The following is a 22,921-nucleotide window of genomic DNA, read 5'->3' as shown; positions in this document are numbered from 1 at the left end:
TCTACAGGGACTGGCTCCACAGCCAAGCCAAGTGGGGTGGCTTCAAGTGGTAAAGTCTGGCCCAAGGGGGCTCTTCCCCCTGAACTTGGAAGGGAAGTACGGCCTGGCAGCTGTCAGGGTGACTTGAGCCGACACGACCGGCAGCAAGCCTTCCTGTAGTACCAGTGAGAGCACAGCTTCACCTTCAGCACCAGCACGCAGTTGGCCGTCACTTTGTCTTCACAGTCGTCTTCTGGGGAGCAGAAGCATCCACAGAAGGGATTAAAAAGGAGGTAATGTGCTTCCCCAGCAGAGAGCTGGACAGAGGAAAGGGCTCCCAACTGCTCTTCTCCCTCCCTGCCCTGCCAGACTTACCTGGTGCCTCTGTGGGGCACAGCTGGAGTTGGCATGTCTGCCTGGCTTCTGGTTTGGAAGCGGGGTCACAGCCCTGAGCCAGCGCTTCCCCCTGGTAACACTTCACCTCACGCAGTCGCACACCAGCACCACACGTCTTGCTGCACTGTCAGGACCAAGAGAGAGGAAAGGGATCATGAGAGGCATTTTTTTATTTTTCTGTGGTTTCCAAGTTCTTTCCTCCAGTGAGGCCTCCTGGTCCCTGCTTTGGAGGCTGTTCTTGAGGAGGTTTGGGTCAAATCCCACACTGACGTCAAACTTATGCTCCCCTTTTGTTGCTGGAGGAGAGCCTCCCTGAGTCAGGGTTGGGGCAGAGCAAGGGAGAGTTTGCTTTCATCTCTTTAATGCAACTCGGAATTGTTCGCTTTGAGTGTTGATGCTGTGATAGAAGATGGAGAAAATGGCTGCTGCGAGCCAGGCCCAGCTTCCCCTGTCCTCCCATTCCCTAAACGCTCACCAGTTAAAATCAAGGGAAAGCAGGGAAAGACAGAACACTGACTCCTGGCAGAGGAAGAGACATGGCTGTATTGCCTGCAGTGCAGTACATGCTCTTGCTTGAGGCAATAATCCGCATGCTTTAAGGTTTTCCCCAGCTCCGGTGTGCCAGTCCCTCCACCTGCTGCCTGATCTGCAGAAGAGCAGAGCTCAAGGTCCCATCAAGACCTAACGGAGCCCTCGGCAGAACAGGCTGCTAGAAATCCTCAGCGAAGGTCATGCTCCACCAGCCAGGGGTTACGAGATCTCCTCTCCCTCTTCCCCACCACCCCAAGCCCTACCTGAGACCAGGAGGTAGTGAACCACGTTGAACATGGCCTCTTGAAACAGGCAGCTTGCTCCTCAGGTTTCTGAGAGGCCTCACAGCGCTTCTCGGGGTACTCCCTGTACACACCGTTCTCCAGGCCTGCACACAAGACGACCCGGGTCTTCATTCCTCGCCCACAGCTGGCATCACACTGGGAAAGAGAACGTAACAGCCAGGTAACAAACGATGCTCGTCAGCTGTAGAGCTTCAAGTAAGACGGCATCCTGCTCAGAAGCAAGGTGCTTCATGCATGTGTTAACACCAGCCGAGCAGAGGTAGTGCTGCCCAGGTCACAGGAGGGTGTCTGCAAAGGAGCTGAATTTCTTAAGGAGCCAGGACAGGAGCTGGTAATTAGCATTTAGTCAGCACTGGGGATGCCAAATTCACCTTGGCTGGCCTTGAGAGCAGCTACCATAAGGGAGCTGGAGCAGCCAAGGTAAGACTACAAGAGGCTGTTTCTATCTTATTTTATGTGTATCTATCTATGTTGCTCAAAAAATGTGTAGCCTATTCGTGTAGCAACCTACATCTTGGAGTACTGACAAGCTTTGCGTGGGCCCAAGGGGCCCAGACTGGTGCACTGCAGGTGCTTGGCATGGAGAGGTACTGCTGAGCCCAAAGCTATGCAGGCTTAGCTGGGAGCTCCCGCTCTCTTAGGACGCCACCAAGAGAAGCAGCAGGAGGCAGGATCTGATTCTAGCTTCGCTCTGCTCCCTCATGCCCATGGATGCAGTTGCCAGTTTGAGATTTCACTGCTTTGAGCCCTTCTTCACCACAGCAGGGCCAGCACAGCTGGCTTGCATCTGCCCCTCGTCATCCTGTGAACTCAGAGCTGATCAGCCATGAGAACACAGCAAAGGCAAAGAAGCTGGCACACACAAAAGCAGGGAGCTCAGCTGGTCTTTCAGAGTTCAGGTGAGTTTAATAGCCTGGACACAGCTGAAAAACTGCACTGCAGCATTGTTTGTGACCGACACCATAGGCCAGAGCAGGACAGGGTTACAGGACTGCCACAGGTCCCTAGGTTTAACCAGTTTGTGCTCATTACCAGTGCTGGAGGGAGACTTAGCTGAATGTAGTCAACAGTTATAAAGGGTAGCAAAATGAGAACAGAGGTTTAGCTATGGTTGGAGGGGAGAGGGCTTGGCTGCTTCCCTGGTTTCCTAGAAATCTTCTTCCTTAGTGCTTTGTGAATCCCTATTTTGCTCAAGACTTCAAAGACAAAGCCCAAACCCTACAACTGACTCAATGAGTTCCTTCTGGGTGCTCTGGGATCTGGACCAGCTTGTAACAGGAAGCCCAGAGCCCCTAGGCCTTGAGCAACAGAGGGGAAGTAGACTGGCAGAGACCGATTGCTTGGCAGAACAGGGCACCTGGACCATGTTCACCAGACTACGAGTCCTGAGGCAAGTATACGGTCACGGCCTGGATGTGACTTCCAGGGCAGGGATCTAGGCTGTGGTTCAGGTTTACCTCTGGCTATTATTTATCAGAGATGAAGCTGGATTTGTTGGGGCTTTCTCTTTAGTGGTGGGACCAAAATCTTGTGGGGCTGAGTGCAGGTTCTGGACGAAGAGCTCTGCTGCGGTGTCTGCAACTGTCAGCTGGGAGCCCGAGGCGGGAGAGGAGGGTTTCCTTAGGACATTGCTGCCCTCCAATGGAGGTCCCTGGGAAGGCAGCAAATGCCACAAACTTTGGGGTGGTCTTTAAGGTAAGGAGGGGGACAAGCTGAGGTATTTATTGCTCCTTCCCTCTCTCTGGAAGGAGCCAGGATGAGGGCACAGCTCCTCGGTTGGAGGTTGCACCACACAATCCTGCTCTGCCAAGGGAGCCAGGCTCCCACCATCTCCTGCGGGATACAGGGTGGGAAGGAGGGCTGAGGACACAAAGCTGGGCTTGGCTTTACCTGGTCCCACTCCTGCTCCACCCAGTGTGCGGGGCAGTTCTTGTCTCCACACGGATGGACAGCCAGGGGCTTGGTGGCTGGGTCACACTGCGAGTCAGAGATCACTCTGCCCTCCAGGTTGCGACATGCGATGAAGCGGCTCATGCGTCCCTCGCCACACGAACCTGAGCACTTGGAGGAATAAAGGGCATTTAGACACATCAGAAAGCAGGAAGGTGGAGGGGTCAAGGTCAGTGGTGCCAGAAGACCTGAGTCCAGAGCCTAGCCCCTGCCACTGGGACTATGGCACTGAATCTCAAGGGTCTTTAGAGGTACATCTCGTCAGGGGCTTCTATTCTCCAGGTACTGTGAGCTTCCCAGATTATTGAATGGAGCTCGCCTCACAGCTAACGAAAATTTACAGCATGGAGAGGCAAAAATACAGATTATTCTAATTTCTTTAGCTTAGCCTCTGCCAGAAGAAGGCCAAGAGAGCAGTAGCATGACTGCTCCCCTGCTCCCTCCCGCCAGCCCTGCATCCCCGGCATCGGGTTCAAGGAGAAGCAGACCCTCCAGACTCACTGGGCCCCAATCTGAAGTGGTCCAGCGGCGGTCGCAGGGTGGGCCTGTGCACACCTTCTCGCTGCTGGGCTTCTGGGACTCGTCGCAGAGGGGTGCTTCCACCGAGCAGCGCACTTCCCGCTTCATCGTCCCCTGCGTGCCACACCGGGCCGAGCACTGCAATAGCCATGCAGAGTCAGCCCCGGGGGCGCAGAAGCAGAGAACAAGGGGGATGAGCAAAGGTGAAGAAGGCAGCTATGCCTTCTCCCGTTTTCCTTCTGCTGCACTAGGGGAGAGGGTAACGGCCCCAGCAGGGACAGAAAAAGGAGGGTCCATCTCTATCTCTGCTGCTTAATTACTTTGGGTCCTAGAGCTTCAACGCTCCAAGATGCTGAGGCCTGGACTGCTATTCAAAGTCACTGGGCAGCTCCACTGTCCCACTCCCAAGGACGCTGTGGGAAGTTAATCAAAGGGATTTCGACTGGGTTTTAGCTCCTCTATGTCTCCATGCTGTTTCCCCATCTGCCCTTAGTTAAATCCTTGGGAAGAGGGAAGCAAAGCCTCTTGCTGACAGGGCTTTCATTTGGTCAACATCCTGCTTGAGAAGTGACCTTAGAAAAAATGTTTTGCAATGGCCTCTGTTCACTGGGCAGTGCCAGAACACGGGAGCAGCGAGTAATGGCAGTCCTTGTTTCCCCAGGATGCAGTTGGCCAGGGGCTTCCTCAGCACCCACCATCTGCCAGCCACCTTCCTCCAGGCCCCAGCCCAGCTCTGACCGCTTACCTCTGAGAGCAAAGCTCCCCTGCTGCCTACCTCAGACCACTCGGAGAGCTCCCACTGGGGCCCACAAGCCTTGTTCTTGCAGGCTTTCCTCTCCATGGGCCTGGCCAGCCCAGCTGACTCACAGAGGTCGTCATAAACGGAGCTGTCAAAGCCTGGAGCCAGCATCTTCCAGCAGCGCACAGTGCGGTACTGATAGCCTTCACCACAGGTTCTGGAGCATTCGCTCCACCGGCTCGTCTCCCACCTCCATGAGCAGTCCCAGGAGAGAAAGCACAAAGGAAAACCCAGGTAAGGGGGACAAGGGACAGGGGATGGCTGGGGAGTGCCTGCACACCTGGGACTCCCTCACCCAGTTGCTGCTGCTGTGATTCTGCTCATCACGTATATGTCTGTGTTAAGGCGACGCTGGTCTTGAAAGCCAACTTTGTCCTTAGCAGGCAATTTAGGCAGCAAATTCCTTCCCTCTTTTTGCTTACAAGGGGATACAAGGGCTTAGCTGTTGAAGCGTATCTTCCAGCCCAGAAATGGCTGTATACTTTAAGCAGAAAAATGATCCTTACAAAGATAGGTTGTCCCCACAGACAGCTGATGTCCTTTCCACTCACCTAGGCTGGCAGTCTCTCCCTGTGCAAAATTCGTGAGTAGGTTCTGGTCGGGTTAGGGCATCACAGTACGTTTCATCCACTTCCACTCCGTCGTACCGGACACACATCGCATAGGAGGTGCTGATACCTGCTGGGCAATAAAGACCCTCTCTGGTCGGACTCCATCAGATCCAAAAGCCTCCTACCACCATGATTAAATTACTGGAGTGCTCACTGCATCTGAAACTCTACCTGCCATTTTAAAAAATACCAGTACTCTCTCCATCAACAGCCAAAAAGGACCTCACATGATCAGTACCTGAAGCCAAACCTACCTGAAGTGCATGTGGAGCTGCAGGGGGCATAAGCTGAGACTTTCCACCGATACATGTCAGCCAAGCTAATGTCGTCATGGCCCATGGGGCTCACTTCAAACTCATTGCTGTGGAAAAAGGAGGCAGCATGAGCTAAAAATGAAAAATGGCTGCAAAGATAAAATATAGTGAATTTCCTCTTCACTGTCTTTGAAGACAGGAAGAAACACAGTGTTTCCACTCTCCATCTCCCCCATCTTGGGCAAGATAGACCACTGATGAACAGAGCGTAAAGCCTTGATCCACCTCCTGAATTCAACTAGCAAGGCTGTGAAAAGCCATCCTCTGAGAGGAGGCATCGTTCATAGTGAGCCTTGTCTATATTACAGTCTTTCGAACACACGGGTGCCCTCAGCCTCAGTTCATGCTATCATCACCTCGAGAGGTAAGATGTTGGGTTGGAAAGGGGAGCTCAAGCAAGGTCCCTCTTATCATATAATGGGGTGGGAGAGGTCACATGTGGCTTGCCAGAAATGTTTAAAAGTCAGCCCTCGTTAACTTGCCAAATGTTTATTGAAGTTACAGAGGCATGTGTGCCCAGAAGAATGGGACAGAAGGGGCATGATGTGCTCGTAAATGTGTGTCTGCGACCTGCTATAGACTGCTGGCTTTCTTTACAATCACATTAGTGTTGGCCCGCCAGGTCCTTCAGAACCCATTTAAATAGATCCCTTAGAGGCAGGGGCGAAATACACTCTGGGAGCTCTGTCAGGCCAGTTGTGCCAACCAGTCTTCAGAGGACACACCATTGGTCAAGCACCTGCAGCAGCTGCATGGATAGACATTGGAGAATGGGGACATCAAGGACAGCAGTGAGATTACCAGAGGATTGGCTTGACCCTCCCTCCCCAGCTAACCATGCTCCTGTTTTGCCCAGGAAATCAAGTGCCACCTTTCAGTGCCAGGGGCTTGCAGAGGCTCTGCCTGGCTGATGTCCGCGGTTGGGCTGGCACCTAGCAGAGGGCTTTCCACAGATGCCACCATGCTGTAGTTGGTTGCTTGCCCCTGACTCCCAGCAAATGCCTCCACCTTCAAGTCCTCCAGTGAGTTCTTATGGGCCGCTGCTTTGTGGAGGCCCTGTGGCCACCAGGCTGCCGGCTCAGTCCGTAGTCCTGCTGTGGAGTTCCTCGGGGCCAGCCTGGCTGCCAAGTGCTGCAGCTCCCTACAGAAGGCAGTGTTGTGTGGGTCTCGGTGACACAGTCGCCTGAAGAGACGAAGCCTGGAGGATGCTATGCGGCTGTTCTCTGAAAGTTCGGATCTCCTCATGCTGTAGGGTACAGCTGTGCTGATGGAAATCTGATTGAACCTGAGAGCTGGAGGAAAAATACAGGGATGCTTTAATTACCTTGGATGGCTTATACTTCAGCATGTGGTATCTAACAAGGCAAAAAACATTTGCGTATTTGGCCTCAAAATCATAAATTGCCACCAGGGTGCACCAACAGGCCTTAATTGCCCTGACCAACCTCACACACACTCACTGCCCATTGCTCAGGAGCTCCATTTAGGCTCTGGCCTGGGCCTTCAGACCTGGCCTAAGCAACGCTGCAGGTGTACTTTGTCCCTGAATTGTTGTTTGGCTTTCCCAGATTGATCTCAGATTTGACTTGTCACCTTGCTTTCACCTGATGATCACTGGGCGGTTGCTAGGAGCTGTTGCTGTCACTGCCCTGCTTGCCAAGCTCAGATGCCATGGGACTGCCCTGCCTGACAGTGGCCACCCTCTCCCAGCTCCCTTTCCCTTATGGAGCTACTGGCCCTTGCTGCTCCCTGACAGTCTCCACCCTGCTATTACTCATCTTTCCCTCCTGTCCGCCCTGATGGTAAGGCCGCCTTAGATTTCAAGAAGACCAATGTGGGATGTCCGCTTTCAATGAATAAAATGGGACAGAAGGATAAACAAAGCAACCAACCCAACTCTGTTTCTCCACCAATTGCCACTGCTTTCTCCTCCTCTTCCTCTCCTGCTGTGTTTGCATGGTAGACCTGTCTTATCTGGAAGTCATACTTTTCCTTCTCTTCACCTTGTTCCCAGCCCCAGTCCCGAATCTGACTGGTGGAGTTGGTCTGGAAGAAGTGCGAGTGACCAAAGCCTAAATCTTCATGCCCTTCTCTTAGAGGAAGCTGTTCGCTGGTGTCATCTGGCAACAAGGAGAGCCATGTGGCATTGAAGTCCTGGGCAGCTCTGGAGTTGGCTGGAATAGGATGGTTCTGGCTGGTCTCTGGTAGGTGATGATAGAGAGGTCTGTCTACAGCAGGGGCTGCAGTTTGGAGAGGTGGCGTCCGCGGTACAGTGTAGTCATAAGTTATGTGTGGCATTTTCCCATTAAAGTTATAGTACTGGAGGAAACAACAGGGAAAGAAAACAAAACTGTTTTTATTTTAAGGACGTGTATTTCCCAGAGACCTCTTCTAGCCACATCCATTTTGTGATGGATGTTAAGAGAAAATAGCATCCTCATAAATCCAAGAGGATCCCCCCCCCCCCCCCCCGACAATACCTGGCTTCCTCAGCCACCTACACACTCAAGTTTGGCTTGGGAACCACGTTAATATTCCCTTTGTCTGAGGGAGGCTCACAATTTTGGGACAGGCAAGATAGGAAAGCCTAAAACTAGCTCCTCACATACCATGGCATTCAGAGACTGGTTAGTGGGCCCGTGAGCTATGATATACTCCAGCCCATCTGAGTTCAGGCTTGAAGGCCGCCGGTACTTGAAGATCGTGCCAGCTACCCTGAAGTTCTGGGGGTTGTCAATGGCGGAGTTGCCGTTGAAGAAGAAATGCCCGGATTCATCTGCGAGTGCTTCAAAGAGAGAGAAAAGGGACAAATGGGATACTCCATGCAGAACACTGGGGCTGCACTACTGGCGCTGAGGAGAGTAAACAGCTCATGACTGAGAAAAGCCTGATAGAAAAAGAACTGCAGGCCCTCCAGCATTCATCTGCCGCATGAGGTCAGATCAGCCGTGTTCGGTGCCTGCTGCTTTCATTTCCCTCTCCAACAAGAGCACAAATGTCTTCACAACAGGGACTGCCCACAGTGAGCTTGGTTTCCAAATGTCCCTCCTGCCGCTGGCTGCTGGAGATGTGGTAGCCTCGGTTTATGGAGAGACGAAGTGCCCCTGTGCTACCCTGGAGGAAATGCCCACAGATAGCTCTCACAGCACAGATGGGAGGGCACAGAGCCCTCCTCCCACCTCACAGGCAGCTGAACTGGGGCCTCCATGTCCATCCGGTTCTTCTGCTTACCTAGGATGTTTTCTGTTTTCCTGCGCTCAATGATGAGGATGTCCGTGGCACCGGCAGGGATGTTGGTGATGAACACGTAACCTGAGGAACAGAATGTAGGGTGAGGAAACCTTGAGGACAGAATAAAAAGGTCTAGGTGGGAAAAGCAGCCTGTGGGTAAGTGTGTATGTAGGAGGGTGGCACTGCCCTTCAGGGGCAGGACACTAAGGACATAAACGCATGTTGTGCCAGCCTGCGAGCTCTAATCCCAGGTCCCCTCTGACGTCCCATTACAGATCACCATTACAGGTCTCTAAGGCTCAGTCTGAGCACTGCTAGGTTTGGAGTCAAGAAGGAACTGCACAAGTATAACGGTCTGGCTTTAGGTGTGTGAATGAATGTGCTCTCACACTCTTTCTGGCAAGAGGACAGAAAAAGCTTACTAGTCATCAGGGCTGATGCTGAACAGAGGATGGAAAAGACCATAGATCCCCTCAGCTCCTGACTCAACAGAGTTTGTCTCAGGAGTAGCATAAAAATTGACCTTTAAAGGGAGAGGAAATAAGAAGGCTCTTAAATTACGTGGTTTGGCAGCTTGTCTTTCCTGCTAGAAATGCAGGTCTTGCCCATTCTGTAAGATTTTATAAGGACTGGAATGGGAAGCCAAAACTGTATCTGTACTGCTAGAGGGGTTAGCACCATTACCCCTTCTCTGGAAAGGGGCCTGAGTGCTTTTCTAGTCCGGTGTCTGTAGAGAGCGAGGCAGACTAGTGAAACAATGTGAAATTATGTTCCAAAGCACCCTCAAACCACAGTTAATTAATTACTAATGAGCATACCACAGTCTATTCCTTCTTTGGGTGGAGTAATGAGCCATGATGTTGCAAGGGATGAATCTCAGCCCAGTTTCAGAGGGACTGTCCCTCAGCTGTGCCAGCCATAGGACTGGGGAAAGCAGGAGACTAAGTGCAGGCTGAAAAAAACAGTGACCCTCATCATAGGAGCTTAAGTTTCAGATGAAGACGTAGCACAAATAAAAGAAGATTCATTGATCTCTTCACATTATCTGAGGTGGGCAAGATGCCAAAATCAATAGGAACAAATAGATCCCCAGCTGCTTCCTATTGTAAAGAGGTGAAGGGAAACCTTACCAGCCTAATATACAGCACATCAAACCAATTTCCTCTGATGATTAAGTGAAAAGGACAAAACACAGGCATTTAAGCAGGGGTGGCACTCTTCAGCTCTTTCCACCAAGCAGCTGGGGAACTCCTACTCGCGTTCAAGCCAGTCACCCTCCACGCCAGCTGGTGGTAAGAAGTAGTAGGTGAAGTCTCCGGACTGTGGTAGCAGGGAGTACCTATCTGTGAGATTGCCTTTCGGAAGCTGCCCGAGACACGGTGGCAAGTGCTGCCGTCCCCTCCACACACCCTGCATCTGTCCATCGTCCGGGGCGAGTACAGGCTCCCATCGCACCCAACTGGCTGCAAAGAATAAAACAAGAGAGGGTTTCTTGGGGCTAGCTTATCTCCACAGGTCAGGGTCTTGTCAAGGAAATGCTACCATGCTCTTTTGGTGAGGTTCTGGGGTGGGGGGTGTAGGCTAGCTTGGAGTGGAGTAACGAATGAATCCAACAGCAGCAGAAATTCACCTGTGTAACTTGTGACCACCTACACTGTGCCCCTGAACCTGGGGCAGGGGCTTGTGCGTGTAGGTGAACGGAGTAACTTGGGTAAGCTGTTTTGGTTCCTTCTGTCTCTGTATTTAGGCCAATCCTTCTCACTGAAATAGTGACATACATCACCACCCTCCAGGAGATGCTGCATCAACGGCAGGCCTTTCCGAGGTTGTAAGGCACCTCCCTGTAACACTATATACAACCACCCTTCATCCTTGCCATATGAGGTGAAAAATCAAATTGAAGATATTTTTTTTTTTAAATTGGATGACTATGTAAACAAACCTGCAATTCTAGTCTTCTCTGTGCTGGGAAGAAAGTGCTGTCACTCAGTGGGAACATGTGGATGTATATAATTCCCTTTGTGTGAACTTCTCCGCTCTCCTCTAGTCCATAGGCATTCAAGAGTGAATGTAATTACTCCACGCCAGGCCTCAGTTTCAGATTCCCTACTGAGCCCCCCGGCCTTGCGATGACCAGGTGGTCCAGCCATGCACTTACACACCAATTTTTGTACTACTTCCTCCCAGAGCCTCACCTCACACTTCCCATTGATGCAGACCCCTTGATAGGTCCTGTCCTTGCAGGAGGTACCGTCCTGTGCTCGGGCCATCAGCTGCCTCTCTCCGCTCTGGGTGGTGCATTGGAGGTCACATGGCTTGTTGGAGATACTGGTGTAGTCATCTGAAGGGACAGAGGCAGAAAGTCACCAGGCAGATCAAGGTGCTCAGAGATGGGCAGCGAGGAAGGGGACTTTCCTCTTATCCATACTGATGGTTTGATATCACCTTGGATGTTTTTGCTGCTTGAGATGAGACCCCAAGGCTACAGATTTTGTAGTAGTAAAGGGGTCACGGTATGAGGCTGCAGCTGGGGACCATGCCTAGCAGAAATGCTTCTTGCTGGCAAACCCTCGTCCTTGCCATACCCTCTCCCCTTTGCAGTGCCATCCCCTGTGCCAGACATGGGAATCTGTATCAGCAGATCCCAGGCCACACATAAATACACAAGAGCAAGCAAGACGTGCAAGAGGGGTACCGACTGTGTGGGGCTGTGGCCAGCTACACTCCATCCAGCTGAGCAGCTGAAGCTAGAGATGCAGATGTTCTATGTCCCCTTGGCAGCTAATGGAAAGAGAAAAACAAGTGGGTCCAGAAAGAGGGCAATATCTCAGGTGAGCTGAATCTGGGCCTCAAGGGCCACCTGGCAACCCATGTGAAGCAACTTGTCTCGCCTGTGCAGGAAACTGATGAGCATCCTGCTCAGAACAACCCACCACCAACCCAGTAGGAAGCATGCTGGGTGACAGAGGCAGCCAAAATGGTAGAAGGCACAAAGAGCGTGAACACCCACTCTGCCAAGATGACTGCTGGTTAGCCAAGACAACTCAGAGAAGCCTGTGTCCTGTCTGCCCACCAGTGCTTGCTGATGTAGAATCCAAAACAGGAGCAATGTGGTGAGAGAGGAGGCCTGGCTGGGTGGAACGGTTCTGTGAAGAGACAGGGAACGATTTCTCCAAAGCAGGGAGCATAGGGAAGCACTTCCAGACCAGCCAGGAGCATCCATCCCTTGTCCCCTGGGACCTTCCCCTTCTCCTGTGTCTGAGAAGATCCTGTGGGTGTTTTCTCACCCTGATCTTTTGTGCGAAGCTGTGAAAACCCACCTGGATAGAGGGGCATCCAGTGGTAGTAGCGCTTCCCAAAGGCTTTGGCATTGAAACTGGAGCACTGCTGCTGTTTGAAGCTTGCTGTGTTGGCTGGGCAGGGCTATGGAGGGAATAAATGTGGTCAATAGCTCCCTATGTCACAGCCATAGTTGTGACAGCTCCTTGTCCCTGCTGCATCCTTGGAGGATGAAAATGCCCTGTCCACCCTGGAATCAGTGATGGACTTTGAGGTGCTGTAATACAGGCAGAAAGGCTAGGCCTCCATCGCCAAGGGCCCCTCAGACAGCTGTATTTAACAGTCCTGCAAAAATTACTTCCAGCGAAGGGAAAAGCATACTGGAAAAACTTCGTCCCTCCCCTCGCCCCACAAGAAGTATGTTTTTATATCCTTTTCCCCCACCTCTCAGTCCCAGAGAGTAGAGCCCATCTCCCACATCTTCAAAGGCACACCATCAACTCCTCCAGGAGTGGATCGTGCCCCTTGTCTGCACTCCTCTGATGGACCAGTCGCGCCCTGAGTGCTGGTGCTCTTGCAGCTCCAAGGGTGGCCCCCTGAGGCCCGCATGCCGCAGTAAGGACCAGTGAGTACTGGAAGTCGTTCTCACCTGCTGCTGGCACAGTTGGTAGTGCTTGGCTTGACCAACACACATGGTGCTGTTTGCTCCCTGGGGCATCTGGAGCCTGCAAAGCAGAAAGAAAATGAGCTGGAGGTCTGTGAAGTACTAAGGTACTGAGGATGACAGAGAAGTCAGGCCTGACTTAATGGGGAGAAGCAAGGCAGGTGTTTTATTGGACCAAAGCTTTCTGGATCTAGGCTAGCCAACATCTCCTCTGAAACACATTTTCAGCACTTTTAGGTGGACTGTGATTTTAGACTACTCTTGTTTTGGGGCAGGACGGGGAGCAACTGCAGTATCACCACCACTGCGTCCCGTTACCTCTCAGCTCCAAAAGGGCTGATGTGACAAAAGGACAATAGACCCTGATGAACTCCCATAGAAGCGCCCAGGATTTGCAGTGACCAGGGGAATTGATTTCAGGATTCACTGTGCAGTAGGCAGGGAGATGGCACCTCTCATGGGGACTGGCCACCTTAAAAGATTAGCAGGAAAGGCTTGCTGCAGATGATGGACCTAAACCATGGGAATTTCTCAACACAATGCTTTAGCTCTGGCCAGCAGGGGATACTGGAGTTCTTGACTGATGGAAAGGTGAAAAAATTCTTAAAAGCTGGGAAGATGTAGGGAGAATGGCTGAAGACCACAGATTAAGGCAATGTGGTCTGTGTAAAGAACGGCAGTAGACAATGCATTAACAGTATTGGGAACTTAGGATGCACTGTGTAATGAAGAACTCCATAGGCATATTAAAGCTGGACTGGCTAGAGAGACTGCAGAGCAATGCTTTACACAATGTAGGCAAAGCCTAAATTTGCACCAAAAGGCTTGAAAACTGCCATTCCTTTCAGCTGAAACAGAGACTGCCTGCAGACCCAGGCAGAAATTGTTTTGTGGGCATACTTGGCTTACACTTAAGCTGTTCTCCTTAAAGCTGCAGAAACCTTTTGGCTGGGTTTTATCTTGGGCTTTTTATTTTAAATTCAGACTTGAACCCTGGAGTAAAACGCCACACCAAAGCCTTCCCCTCCCCAGCTGTGGAGTCAAGGATAGAGAAGATGCCAAATGGAGAGAAAGATCTCTCTTCTGGCAGCAGGCAAAGGGCAGAAGGGCTGTTCTGGCTGTGTGGGGGTGTGGGACAGCCCCAGGCTCCCTCCCGCCCTCTGTTTCCCACTGCTCTCCCAAGATGGCCACGGTGTGCTGGGGAGGAGGAGCAGCGGCAGAGACACTGGCAAGCCCAGTTAGGGGGGAGGCCATGTCCAGAGGGAAGGTACTGCAGCACACCTGGACCCTTTCCATGCTGCCAACCAGCCCACATAAAAGAAGTTTTCTGCTGCAGGAAAGAGGGCAGGTGGGGGCCCTAGTCTGAGCTTCCTCCGCTCAGGACTGCATTCACGCAGAAGGGAAAGGGGCCAAGCATGTAGCGGGCAGCCCCCATGGGCTTGCTGTGCTGCAGGGTGCCGGCTCTCATTAACATCTCAGGAGCCTAGAGTAGCAGGTTAGTGAGGTGCCCGAGGAGGAAGAGGGCTTGGTGGCAAGGTGACCAAGAGGGGACAGCGGGATTTCAGGCAGCTGATGTTTCCCAGCTCTCCCCATTCCCACAAACCCTGTCCAGGACTGTAGCAGTTGTAGGGGACAAATGTGACTGTAGGGGACAAAGGAGATGCTGTCAGGTGACAGCCAGATAAATGACAGAGGGAAAAAGACTTGCAAGCTCTGCAGGGAATAAAGAGGGGAAATTGCTGAGACGTGGCTGAGCTGGCTGCTGCCAGGAGTAAATCAAGTTCCCAGAAGGTGTCTGGAAATATGTACCCACATCCTTAGCACAGGAACTGGCTACAAATCAGGGTCAGGTCAGTCAGAGCAGCCATGGTAAGCTAGGGTTTGTGGAAGAAAAGGGAAGAGGAATAGAGCTAGTCTTCTCCAGCCCACAACCCCGTCATCTTCAAGTCTCTCACAGACCCCAAAAGGGGACCAACCCTTGCTCCCCATCGGACGAGCCAGGCTGAGCGAGTGACATCTTTAGGGGGCCTGTTGTCTGCCCCACTGCAGCGTGCTTCTCCCTCGTCAGCCCTTCCCACCACTGCCTGCTCACTGCCTACCCCACAGGCAATAGCCGCCTTCCTTTCCGAGAGGTTGCAGAAGAGAGAAGGAACGACCGTGCAAACCCCGGAGGTTTGGCCCAAAAATGCAGGTCGGGGGCACCCCATTTCCCCTCTGGTGCTTGAGGCCTGGCCACAGGGTGCAGGCTGGGACACGACTCACCTCTGTCGCAAGCAGTGCCTCTCCCGGGACATCACGCCTCCCCCACAGGACCGAGAGCAGGTAGACCAGGAGCTCCACTCTCCCCACCACTTGGTGACTTCTTCATCCCAGGGGCCAGCTCCATCTGCTGCCTCACTACTGTCCTGACAGAAACAGAGCACAGTTAGCTGGAGAACCTGGCTCCTCACCACCCCAGGCAGAGAAGGGCCTTCCAAAGGCAGCTCCCCGAGGGAGCACGTCACCTGGACGCCTTCTAAACAGGCATCACTGGGAAAACCGTGGCAGGATCAGACCCCTGTGGGATCATGCCAGGCTCACACATCTCAAAATTCAAATTTCCCTCCAAGACTGAGTTATGCATGGGAAGGAGGATGCCTCCAAGATCTCATGACACGATATAGAGAAGGGCTGCCAGGCTGGACATGTGTGACAGCAACACCAGCTGCAGCCTGACCCCACAGCATCGCTCCCAGCCCGGGCCAGACAGAACAGCAGACCACAGCTCACGCTGCCCGCCTGGGTCTGGCACGCGGTCAGGAGAGGCGAGGAAGAGCGGCGGTGCTTGGCCGCGCGGAGGCCTGCCCGCAGGGAAGCTGGGGGTACGCATCTGTCACTTGCCGGAGCTGCATTTCAACACGTAACCTTCTCTTTGTGACTAAATCAGCTCAGATCCAAGTTTCTCACCCTCCAACCTCCACAAAAGTCATTTTCAAGAGTGCTTCAGAACCAGAACCTACTGCAGTTGCTGTTGTCCCCTCTCCCCATGCACCCCACTACGCTCAGAGGAGAACTGCTCCCTTTCCCAGCATGCCTTGCTGGGGCTGAGCCTTTAAATTTGGCAAAGCTGAGGCCTTTTGGCCCCAGTGTGGTCATTGCAGTGGGCTGCTGTTGGCTGTGCCTCCACAATTCCCAGCAGGTAAGGGATTCTATGTTTAACTGTTTGGGTTTTTTTTCCCTGCAATATTTTCCGGTTTAATGTCTGATGGCCTAAAAGCTCCCAGGGACTTTGGCAAACTAGCCTGTGCAAGAATTAATTTGCTGTTTACTGAAATACAGCTGTGAGTAGCATTAAATGCAGCAGTAAGTTTAACACAGGACAGTGTCTCGAAGAGATTTATCTAGCTGAAAATGCTGACAGTGTTTCAGTATTAGTAGAAGAAAATGAGTAATCTGTGTGTGTGTGAAGTCTGCTATGTTAAAGTAAGGGCTCAGGGAAGTTGTATCAGAGCTAGTATAAGCGAAACATGCTGTTTTGTGGCAGTGGCTGATAGTCCTGTTGCAAAGAACCGGTCTGCAAAGCATAACTGATGTGGAAGAAAACTCAGCAGGGTTTGCTTATCACTAAATGTGCTCCGTTCACTATTTTGGTGAATCTTGAATTCAATATCTCTTGAATTTATGCTCTTTCATGGTGTAATAAAGCCAAAGTGTTCTTCATCTTGTAGTGTAATTCCTGCCTGAGAACTTGTTGTTTCTACAGCATCTGCCAACAGAATATCCTCTGGGCGGAGGAGATGCAGCTGGTTTTATGCAAATGTTTTTAAGTTGGAACTTCTTGCAGTTGAAATGCGCATAATGCCTCTTCTTGGTGATAGCCGGAGCACGCTGAAAGTAACCTACTCTGCTGCAAAAAAGCACCGTGTTACCTGACGCTTTACTCTCTAGTGATTACAATAGTCGATTTGGAAAAAAATCCAACAAAACTCTTTGCTGTATTTAGATGTTCTGGCTGGAGTTGACTTGCCTGACAGGGACCAAATGCTGTGGCCAGCAGCTGAGTTGCTCAAGAGAAAAATGAAATTTAAAAGAAACTGGCATGTTTTCAAAAATACCTTTTTCTCTTCTTCCAAATGATCATCTCAACCTATTTCCTATGAGAATTTTTGTCTGACTGTATATTATCAAATTGTAAATGCAAATGCTGACTATGTAGCTTCCACATTTACAAAGGAAAGAAACAAAAGATCTTTTACTGTAAGGTATTTTCTGCTAAAATCTTTCCCTGACCCCTTCTATGCTTCTCTGTGATAAGCATCTCAAGGTCTGGGGAGGAAGAGCTCTTCACAACTGTTGGGAAGGAGGATGCCAATGATTTATCTGGTATCTGTGCGGAGAGCTCAGCGCAATACAGGTTCTCCCATAGCTGGGGTAATAATCAAAGCTGGTGCCTTACCACTTCACTGAGTAGTTATGTGAGGCGCATGGACTGCCTAGAGGGAAGGCATGTGGACCAAAAACTCCAATATATACATAGCTTTTCCCCAGATGGCAATAAAAAACTGTGTAGCTGCAACCTGCATGATAGTCCTGCTCCAGAGATCTTAGAATCCCAATAGATGAGACGGTGAAGAAGGGAAATGGGCAAAGGGAAGGAGCCTGTTCAGCCCCTGGATATGAAAAAGACTTTGTGTATTTGGAGTGGTGGAAAGCTGCAGGTTCCTTTTCGGAGTTACTGCTTTTGGGTGTTTTGCCTGGATGCAAGGAGACTTGGCACATGGTGGCAGAGCTGAGGTTTGGGGAAGATCAGTGTCTCTGCCTTTGTGTGCCTCTCTCTTCCAGTTAGAATAGGATATGTTCTTCTCTGCGCTATGACTTTCAGGAATGACAGGAGCCCAAATGAAGATTTATTGAAGGATGCTAGTCAAAGAGACTATTTTTTAATAAAATGTGTTCCCCTGTATCCATAAGCCCTGTTCCTGCTTCCTCTCTGCACTAGAGGAATCAATCACTTATTAAGTAGATTGATTTGGCTCTCATGTTTTCCATGACCAAGCTCCCTTGCCAGTCCTTGCCTTGGAGCATTTATTTCCTTGCGTAAGCAAGGACAATGCTGATCTGTCCCCTTGGCCAGTGAGACTTACGGCACAACTGCATCCGAGTCCCAGGCCTGACGATGTGGAGGGGGAACTTCAGGTACTTAGAGCTGGGGCAGCTGGTTCCAATCTGTGCTGAATTTATTATATTGTCAGAAATAAATCTGCATTAACCATGACACACAAATCGTTCTTGTTTTTAATTAGAGATACTTGCGTTTTCCAAATTTCCAGATAATAAATTAAGGACTGTGGGACAGACTCCAGATTAGATTAGCTCCTAGCTTTAGTTTCCCAAGCCCCTCAGCAAATCCCAAGAGTTACCTTCTGGCCAAGTGAATCCCCCCCACCTCCTCCTTGCAGGAGAAATCAAAGGGGCTTTACAACAACTCTCTTGCACTCCCCTGGTTATGGGAGATGCTGGAGCTGCTGTAACTTGCACTCTGCTGCAGAATCACAGAAACAGAGCAAGCTAGAAACACTTGAGCAGGAGATGCGCATAGGTCCAGTCTTTATACGGCTGGCTCTGCCTGGGCTTGGGTGAGGGCTCTGTCTGAAGGAGGTAAGAGGGTCAGATACGAGTCCTTAGGTGATGAGGAATATAAGGACTAGAATTTACATCCGTAGAAAAGATAGACCATATTCCAGTTCCGCCAGGTGCTCTCCGCGAGAATTTCCCCTCAGGCGTTTGTGGCTTGGCACCCGGTGATTATACAGCTGCAGTTCTTCCTCTCTGAGGCTAACCAAGGTATTTCTGTGCCTCTGCACCTACGCTGGAGGCCAGGCGACCGAGTAGGTGAGGGCTGCCCTCCCGTCCCCTTGTTGGGGGGACCAGAGCTCTGAACCCCAACCTGCAGGGAACTTTGCCAGGATAAAATATGTCTCCGGATTTGCCAATATCAATGACAGAAACATCGGTCTCAAAGCTAGCATCACTGAAAGCTTTTTCCGTCTAACCAAAGACCCAGCAGCTGCTTCCCCTCTCCCCCCTGCCACACAAAGGCTGCCACAAACAAAATGCTTCGGCCCTGCAAAGAAGGGTGGGTCTGGACTGACATCCTATCGGATTTCCAGGCGGTCTTTCTGAAGAGCTGAAAGGGATAAAATAAATTCTCCACTGACTCTCTGTCAGGCTCTGGATCAGCTCTGAGCTACAGAGTTTCCCAGAAACCTGGGAATAACTGCAATTACCGTGTTGGTGGCCCAGTCTCCCGTGTTCCTTATTGTTGTGCCTAATCTTTCATTAGACCCTGGGTCCTGTAAAAAAAGCTGTCTGGGAAGAGAGACCACAAACATGCCTGTCTAGTTCCCTTCATAGAGGAGCTTGAGGGGGAAGGCTCTCCATTGCAGCCTGGCATGCCTTAAGGGCTGGCCCACCACTGAAGGGCACAGTAGCTGTCGTAAACTGTTCTGCTCAACCCCGTCTGAGCTTATACAACTACTAGAAACAGCAGCTGAAAATTAAATAAATTCTTCACAGACCTTTTCTGAGGCCATTAACTGCATGTCCTCTACCAAAAATTTCTGCAATCCCTTTATTTAAGGGCTTCTCTCTACAGCAAACCACACTACTTACTGAAATAATAAGTAGCTTCAGATGTCTTAATGCCTGGAATGGACGTCTGATTATTATCTGGAAATGAATGGCCATGTTCAGCTCCCCTGGTTTGGGTCCCCCGTGTCATTCTCTGACTAAAGCTGTGGTGACAGACTCTACCACAGCCCTGAAAAAAACAATAGCATTTGCAATTATGCCCTGATGTTTTACAAAAGAATTGGTTTGTGTAAAGCTATTTCTCATCCTGTCATTGTTTTATCCTATTTGGGTTGACTAGATTGATAGTTTGTATGAGAGATTTGATGTTGGACGCAGACACAAAATCAAATTTTCCTTAGAAAAGTTGAAACGAGATATTGGAGAAGGAGTTTTCCATGAGGGGAAGGTATCCTGAGGTAAAATGAGCAACGCAGAATAATTTTTACAGGATCAGGAAGAACACTAATCTGGGGAAAAATGGTAGCTTGCTAAAGATGGGATATTGCAGCAGATAAGTAACAGAAATCTGAACATATAATGAGGCGCAGATGAGAAGCAAATTAGAAAACGGGTGAACAGAAGCCAGTGGAGAACTACCAAGTACTGTTCATAATCCTGCCGTGACAGAAAGTTCACAGGCAAGTGCTGCACGTCATTACAAAATACTTGATCGAAGTCAGTTAGGTCATTCCTTTCAAGTGGGATAATGCACTTATTCTGGGGCAAGCTGGTAGAAAGGATGGAAATCTGTGAAGGGGAAGAAGGGTGTACCAGGCAGTGTGCATGAGAGGCATCTCTATCATCAGGTTTTCCAGAGGCATTGAATGCAGTTAGCCCCACACAGGAAGGAATTTGCTTACCCTATCTATGGATTGAGGCACTCTTTGGCACTCTTTGGCACTCTTTGGCACTCTTTGGCACTCTTTGGCACTCTTTGGCACTCTTTGGCACTCTTTGGCACTCTTTGGCAACTCATGTTGCATATAGAAAACTGGACAGTAAGAGGAACTGCAGGTTAATCCCCTAATGACCATTTTGTGTGCTGCCTTGCACCAGAGATACCAATCAACACTAGCAACCAGGTCGTACCACGCATCTTTGATCGGAGTGCTCTGTGGGGATCTCCAGGAATAACGGAGTCCTTGGGGCAGACCTGGCAACAGTACTGGTGTAAGCGTGTCCTGGGGAGGGCTGAGCAGCCCTCCTCCCAGCCCCGGGTGCCCTTGTCTTAGGTGCTATACAAACACAGCTGCTGGGGGCAGGGAGAACCACGAGCAGCTAAGGCTTGTGTACACACGTTGATGGAGGAGTCCGTCCAGGTCAGTCCTAAATGAAGGACTTCACGTCTGTTTAGCTTGACCCGGCTTGCTCTGCCTGAAGCTTCTCTCTCACTTAGCCCTACAGTTAAGGGGTAAACAGAACAGGCAGCTGACGTGTGTGAAGGTAAAAACAAAGTGGAAATGAGACACTTGAGCTTTAAAATTAAGACAGCCCCAGAACAGGAGAGGCTGCCGCTCCTCAAACCTGGGTTATCTCCAGTAAAGTTGCAGTGTCTGGTCTTCTCTGTGTTTAAGACAGCTCATGTGAGATTGCTTCATGCCAGCCATGGAGTCTGGGGGGTGGGGGTGGGCAGCACAACCCAAACCCCTCTTCCTTTAGCAGAGCAGGATCCCTTTAGCGGCGAAGAAATCTGGCCGGGTTCCCCTCGGGGAAACGGGAGCGCCGAGCCACAATGCACGCAGTGACCCGTGAAGGCAGGGGCACGGCCGGCGCCCTGCGAGGCTGGGATTGCTGCCTCCCCGCCACAGTAACGGGGGCGACTCTCCCAGGCCGGGCCGCGGGAAGGAGAAGGGGACTGGCAGAGGGTGTCAGTGCCAGCAGGGAGGCGAAGGCTGAGGGGGGCCCTTTGTGGAGGAGAGCAGAGATGAGGGGAGCGTGGGGCTTCCGTGCTGAGGCGCACCCCACGGTTAGCAGAGAAAGCAGCTGCCTAAACCCCTGCCTGGGGCGGCGGGAGGGAGAGGGAAGAGGGAAACTTGCTTGCTTTCGGCCCTAAACTGGAGCCAACTCTCTGCTAGGGGTGAACGCGGGGGGCAGCCTCGGGCGAACCCCCAGGCAGGGAAAGGCCCTGCTCCCCCAGGGTCCTGCGGGTGATGCTGGGAAGCCTCCTCACCCCCCGCCGGCCTTTTGTTAGCAGTGCCAGGCCGCTGGGGAGTGGGCAAAGCCTCTGGTCCCGGGGGTAAACCTGGGGCGACTACGACAAAACCCCCCTTCTCAAGCACCTCAAGACTGAGGGAGGGCAGCGGGGGGACCCCCAAGTCCAGGCTCGCCCCTGCAGGAACCAGAAACCTGCGGGGAAGGGCGAGGGGCCGCCGCTCCCCCGAGGCGACCGCCCGCTCCCCAGCGCGGCCCGGGCCGCCCTCTCCTGCCCCTGCCCCTGCCCCGCGCAGGCCCGGGGCGGCCGGGACCGGCCCCGCCAGCTCGGAGCGCCCCTCCTGGCCCCGGCCCCGCCGGGGCTCCCTGAGGGGAGGGAAGGAAGGAGGGAGAGAGGGGAGGCTCCGCCGCCGCAGGCCCACCCGCCGCCGCTTACCTTAGCGCCGAGGGGGGCGGCGGCGGCGGCGCTGAGGAGGAGGAGGAGGAGGAGGCGGAGGCGGCGGGGAGCGGCGGCCATGCCGCGCTGCTGCTGCTGCTGCAGCCGCCGCGGAGGAGGCGGCGAGGCGGCCCACCAGCGGCGGTAGCAGGAGCAGCCGCCGCCGGAGCGCGGGCCGGCATGGCTGAGGGAGTTAATGACTTTACAACCTGCCGGGTGGCGGGCGGCGACCCGCGGCGCGGCCGCTCGGCGGGGGCTGGGGCTGGGCTGGGCTAGGCTGGGCTGGGGGGGCCGGGCGCTGCCCAGGCCCCGCCGCCCGGGGCTCGGCCCCGCGTCCCGCCTGCGAGCTGTGGGGCAGGGGCAGGGGCAGGCAGGGGGGCGGGCAGCCGGAGCCTGCCCCCTCGTACCGCCCTGCCCGCGGCCGGTCCCGGCGCCCGGCCCTGCCCGAATTCCTCTCGCCGCCCTTTGGAGCTCCCTCGCAGCCCCCGCCGCGTCCCGGGGCAGCGGCGCGATGCAGCGGGCGGTCCCCGCTGAGCCGCCCGCCGTCTCCCGCACCCGCCCGGGCTGCCCCCACGCACGCCCCTCGCTCCCAAGCGAGGCCAGGCCCTCCGTTCCTTCCCTCCCGCACAAAAAAAACCCCATTTGCCGTCCGATTCACCTTTCCTGCCCGTTCTGGGCAAGCCCTGTTTCTGAGAGCATCCCTTTCGGCCCTGCTCGGGCCGGAGGGCAGCTGGAGGGAGGGAACCATCACCCAGGGCACGGCGAGCGGCTCTGGCCGGTGTGGCAGGTGACCTGTGCCCGCAGGGCGAGTGAGCCTGATGACCTGGTCCTTACTGAGGGGACGCGGTTGCCTGGAGGCCCCAGTTCTCAGCCACAGTTTGTTAAGTCACAGACCAAAGCCCAGCTTAAGTCTCACGTGGAAGTTGTTCTCCACCGCCTGGGTTCGTGCGTCCTGTCTGTGCAGTAACTGCAAAAAGCACGCTGCAAAATCAGACCACTTGAGCCTACTCGCAGCAGCCTGCTCTCTGCCAGAGGCCTTCTCGGAAGATGCAATGGCACCCCAGAAGCCCCCATAAGCTCTCTGAGACCTTCCAGGCTGAAGAAACCTGTCCATCCTCATCTTCAGGTGCTGCTTTCAGGCTGG

General features: G+C 52.6%; 1 protein-coding gene across 1 annotated transcript; it reads right to left on the bottom strand.

Annotated features, from left to right (window-relative positions):
• Positions 1-113: 113 nt before the first annotated feature.
• Positions 114-21,858, bottom strand: LOC309591519 (ADAMTS-like protein 2; the record flags this gene model as incomplete). Its single annotated transcript, XM_082313986.1, has 18 exons — positions 114-232; positions 355-499; positions 1,170-1,346; positions 3,102-3,272; positions 3,663-3,818; positions 4,456-4,669; positions 5,031-5,157; positions 5,345-5,451; positions 6,276-6,696; positions 7,297-7,723; positions 8,014-8,189; positions 8,636-8,716; positions 9,975-10,098; positions 10,831-10,976; positions 11,956-12,058; positions 12,564-12,639; positions 14,841-14,983; positions 21,778-21,858. The coding sequence occupies 18 exons, from the start codon at positions 21,856-21,858 to the stop codon at positions 114-116; spliced, it is 2,994 nt and encodes a 997-aa protein (XP_082170112.1).
• Positions 21,859-22,921: the final 1,063 nt, after the last annotated feature.

The sequence above is a fragment of the Platalea leucorodia genome (assembly GCF_965183815.1).
Source record: "Platalea leucorodia genome assembly, chromosome: 5".
NCBI classification, from domain to species: domain Eukaryota; kingdom Metazoa; phylum Chordata; class Aves; order Pelecaniformes; family Threskiornithidae; genus Platalea; species Platalea leucorodia.
This window is presented reverse-complemented; position numbering and strand designations above follow the sequence as displayed.